Source organism: Humulus lupulus, chromosome 7, assembly GCF_963169125.1.
Source record: "Humulus lupulus chromosome 7, drHumLupu1.1, whole genome shotgun sequence".
In the NCBI taxonomy this organism is placed as follows: Eukaryota; Viridiplantae; Streptophyta; class Magnoliopsida; order Rosales; family Cannabaceae; genus Humulus; species Humulus lupulus.
In genome coordinates, this window is record NC_084799.1 from 96,772,882 (window position 1) to 96,777,396 (window position 4,515).

General features: G+C 38.7%; 2 protein-coding genes across 2 annotated transcripts; one reads left to right on the forward strand and one right to left on the reverse strand.

Moving 5' to 3' along the window:
* Window positions 1-779: 779 nt before the first annotated feature.
* On the forward strand, window positions 780-3,115 carry LOC133791998 (uncharacterized). The gene is made up of 3 exons (XM_062229907.1): window positions 780-1,757; window positions 2,094-2,639; window positions 3,014-3,115. Exons 1-3 carry the CDS (start codon window positions 780-782, stop codon window positions 3,113-3,115), a joined length of 1,626 nt encoding a protein of 541 aa, XP_062085891.1.
* A 406-nt stretch (window positions 3,116-3,521) lies between these two features.
* LOC133791999 (uncharacterized) lies at window positions 3,522-4,173 on the reverse strand. The gene is made up of 2 exons (XM_062229908.1): window positions 4,020-4,173; window positions 3,522-3,736 (listed from the first exon to the last, which is right to left on the reverse strand). Exons 1-2 carry the CDS (start codon window positions 4,171-4,173, stop codon window positions 3,522-3,524), a joined length of 369 nt encoding a protein of 122 aa, XP_062085892.1.
* Between the last annotated feature and the right edge of the window lie 342 nt (window positions 4,174-4,515).

Consider the following 4,515-nt stretch of genomic DNA (forward strand, 5'->3'; position numbering starts at 1 on the left):
TTGGCATATTAATTTTGGGATTATTATTACATTTATGTTATGTAACCACATTATTACTTTATTCCCTTGTAATCTTTTTACACACACATGTATAGATCCTTCTATTGTCCCAGCTATTCTTGAGCAGAGCTAGTCCCTCATTTACCTCTCTCTTTGTTAGAAATCAAACTTCGAAGCCAAAAGAAAAGGAATTAAAAAAAAGGAACTTAGTTATTGTATTATCACTTTAATTTCTCTCTTAATTCCACGTTATTTCTACTTTCTTTGAACATAATTTTGAGAAGAATAAACAAAGGATTTCTTTTTCTCTTTGATCCAACATATATACTCTAGCTAGCTATTCGCATCCAAACAATTAAAAAAATTACCATAGTTTAAAATACATATTGTGAGTTTAATTAATTACATTATTTTTTATCTCAAATTTCCTTAGCATATAAGTATTTTGTGGGCGGACTTCGTACAAGCATACATACACATATATACATATATGTACGTACATACATGCATACACACATTTGCCACTTGACTTGTTCTAAATTACTCGCTTTGAACTTCGTTTTCATAACAAACATTTCAGACAAAAATTACTCGAAAGCTAAATGCAGCCACTCTCTTACTCTCTGATCCGAATAATCCTCCAAATCCCAAAAGCTCATTTTGGAACTAATCAAACCACAATCAACCCCCCCACCTAGCAACCTAACCTAACTGCGACAGAGACAATGTTAATATTATTAACCGAAACCAATCTCACGCACCCTTAATTACTATTAACCATGCCCTTTTCTAATTCGGCCTGGTCTCCCACCATGAATGCCGCCGCACAACCGCGCCCGGTGCTCCCTTCCCATAATTCTATTGCCAGCTTCCGGAACACTCTCACGTGGTTCATTCTCGTCACGTGCATCCTCTACATTCTCTATTCTTCCAACCTCATCCTCACCGCTCACCACAGTTGTCCCACCTCGACTGCTACTGCCACCACCGCCACCGATCAAGTTGTGGTTGATAATGACGATCTCAATTCACTATCCTCCAACTTTTCCTCCACGTCCGGCCAGGCCGAAACATTTCTATTGGATGAACGTCAACTGGAAAAGACAAACGACGTTAATTACTTAGTACGACCGGAAAACAAAAACGACGCGACGCCCACCGAGCTAAAGCATGTCGTTTTCGGGATCGCGGCATCGTCGAAGCTGTGGAACAAGCGGAAAGAATACATTAAGGTGTGGTGGCGACCTAAGGAGACGAGAGGTGTGGTTTGGATGGATAAGAAGGTGAGGACGAGCTGGCGGGACCAGGCGGTGCTCCCGGAGATCCGAATCTCCGGTGACACGTCACGGTTCAAGTACACGAACCGGCAGGGTCAGAGGTCGGCGGTGAGGATATCTAGGGTGGTATCGGAGACCCTGAGGATGGGGCTGAAGGACGTGAGGTGGTTCGTCATGGGGGACGATGACACGATTTTTATCGTTGAAAATTTGGTAAGGGTTTTGTCAAAATACGACCACAGGCAGTTTTATTACGTAGGCAGTTCGTCGGAAAGCCACGTACAGAACATATACTTTTCTTATGGTATGGCGTACGGGGGTGGTGGATTCGCAATAAGTTATCCATTGGCTGTAGAGTTGGAGAAGATGCAGGACCGGTGTATTCAGCGTTACCCTGGCTTGTACGGCAGTGATGATCGCATGCAGGCTTGCATGGCTGAGCTTGGTGTACCTCTTACTAAGGAACCTGGTTTTCATCAGGTAACTAATTAGTAATTAGAACAGTCAAAAGATGCTTTTTATGAAATGGATAATATTTTTGCAGTGGCTATTCCAAAATTTGTCACGTACTTAAACATGGTTCATGATCATATATAAGGGTACGATGGTGCACATCACCACAAGAGTTGTCGTGTAACGTGTATTGACACAATTCAATATCGAAATATTACCAGATATTACTAATTAACTATAAAGTGCTATCTCCTGTTATTTGTTGGCCGCACATTAAAAGCTTGAAATAGCAACACTCTATATAATATCTGGTCAGTACGTAGCTACCAGTTAATTACATCCTTTATATATGTGTGTGTGCAGTATGATGTGTACGGAGATCTATTAGGCCTTCTGGGAGCTCATCCAGTAACACCACTGCTATCGCTCCACCACATCGACGTTGTGGAGCCAATATTCCCACGCACCACACGCGTGAAAGCACTCCAACAGCTATTCCAATCGGTGAAGCTGGACTCGGCCAGCATAATGCAGCAATCAATCTGCTACGACAAGCGTCGATCCTGGTCCATCTCCATTTCGTGGGGCTACGTTGTTCAAATCATTAGGGGAGTCCTCTCCCCTAGAGAGCTCGAGATGCCCACCAGGACTTTTCTCAATTGGTACCCTAGAGCTGATTACACTGCTTATGCTTTCAACACTAGGCCTGTCACCAAACACCCTTGCCAGAAGCCCTACGTTTTTTACATGAACTCTGTTCGATATGATCGCTCCAAAAGAGACATGGTTGGTCTTTATAGTAGGGATCGTAGGTCTCGCCACCCTTATTGCCGGTGGAAGATGGAGTCTCCGGAGAAGATCGACTCCATTGTTGTATTGAAAAGGCCCGATGCTCAACGTTGGCAAAAGGTACGTAATAATTACTATTATACTAACAAATTATACTTAATTCATATATATGTGCCTTTATAAAGACCAAAAGAACTACGTATATCATAGTAAGAAGATTTTTGTTAATATGTATCATGATGAAGTTCACTTGTGCCAAGAAGAGAATATTTGGCGAAATAAGTGTACTTCTCTTTTTGAAAATGTTTGTACATTTATGTGTTTATTTAATTATGGTACAAGACATTCGATTAATCGCTTAATTTTGACATAATTGATGCCTAAATTATATATAATTAAATACTTCTCTATATATACACATGTAAATATTTTTCTACTATTTCATGTAAGCATGCTATTACTAACTGATTAACGTAATATTTTTCTTGTGACAGTCACCAAGGAGGGATTGTTGTAAAGTTCTACCATCGACTAAGAAGTCAACAATGTACTTATGGGTAGGAAGTTGTCGAGGAGGAGAGATTAGTGAATTGTAGCAGCACCAATACATATATATAGGATATATCTAGTACTTGCATTTTTCTCTCTTGTATTTTCTTTTCTGAAAGGTTTTTAATTTTTCTCTAAAATTTCTTACATCTTAAAGCATATATATAAATATATATATAACCCAAGAAAGAGGCAACATTCATTTATTTGTGAAGTTCTTGCATTAATTCATCCACCCAAAAAAAAAAACAAAGAAGAAATTAACACTACAGTTGATCCGGCCTATTGATACAGCTAGCACATCATAAAACGTGTCTTCAAGTCCCAATGTGGGCATTACATTTACTGTATTTATTTGTACACAATTTTGAAATTAAAAAAGTTGAAATGAAAAGAAAAGAAAAAATCTCTTGAGAAAGAGAGTTTACTACTACATGTAGTTCTCAGTCAATTTTACTCACCGGTTGCCAGTATGATCTCTTTGGTACCAGTTTCGCCTGTAAAACTCTGAGGAACAGCAGCAACGTCTTGTGATAATATTGTTGTAGCAATGTCTGACAGAACACCAATATCCATGCCAGTACCGTTGAGAATCACAGTCAATAAAGGCTTATTCTGCTTAATTCGATGTATACCTATAATTTTGCCATTCTTAATCTCCACAGTGACTGTCACACGCAAAAATCATACAAAATTCAACACTAATTAATAAAGACTCAGTTAAAGAACTTTCAAATGAAAATGATTAATTTCAAGAAGAAGAATCAATATAAAGAAAAGAACATAATATAAAAAGGGCCCATATAAATATACATATATATATATACCAGAGAATTATATGTGTATATGAAGACAAGAAAATCAATAGATATTGACCAAGAATGAGAAAGATTAAAGATTGATAGTGAATAGATTGCAAGTAGGTAGCAGTGTGAGTACGTATATACGTACCAGGATAACAGAACCAGAAGAGGATGAAGAGTGTGACGAAAAGAAGGAGAGGGATGGCGTGAATCCACTTCTCAGAAAAGAGTGACCGTCTCATCTCCTTCTTTCCCAGGCCAGAACGCGGATCGTAGACCGGAAGGCAACCGAAGTCCGCCATTGATGATGATCTTCTTACTATCGGAGAGCGTTTAGTGTGATGATGTTGGTGTTGTTCTGTTAGTTTTATTATTATTTGCTGAGGTGATGGAGATGAACCCACATAAGAATACCTCTGCTGCATTGCCAGAGAGGGAGAGAGAGAGAGAGAGAGAGAGATTTTAGTTGAAGAAATTAGTGAAGTCGAAATTAGGGGTCTGTTATGGGGTTTTGAGCATTGAGTTCAATTGGTTAGTTACCAATTTAAACGAACTTAATAGGGCGGGAATTTTTTACAAAGGATTTCTATTCTATTTGTACTCAAATGATAAAATAATAATAAATAAATAAACCTACCAAAGAT

Coding starts and splice junctions, on each gene's coding strand:
- LOC133791998 (XM_062229907.1), top strand. CDS start 780: ATGCCCTTTTCTAATTCGGCCTGGTCTCCCACCATGAATGCCGCCGCA. Junction 1,758..2,093: donor AGGAACCTGGTTTTCATCAG/GTAACTAATTAG, acceptor GTGTGTGTGCAG/TATGATGTGTACGGAGATCT. Junction 2,640..3,013: donor ATGCTCAACGTTGGCAAAAG/GTACGTAATAAT, acceptor TTCTTGTGACAG/TCACCAAGGAGGGATTGTTG.
- LOC133791999 (XM_062229908.1), bottom strand. CDS start 4,173: ATGGCGGACTTCGGTTGCCTTCCGGTCTACGATCCGCGTTCTGGCCTG. Junction 3,737..4,019: donor CTTCTGGTTCTGTTATCCTG/GTACGTATATAC, acceptor TGCGTGTGACAG/TCACTGTGGAGATTAAGAAT.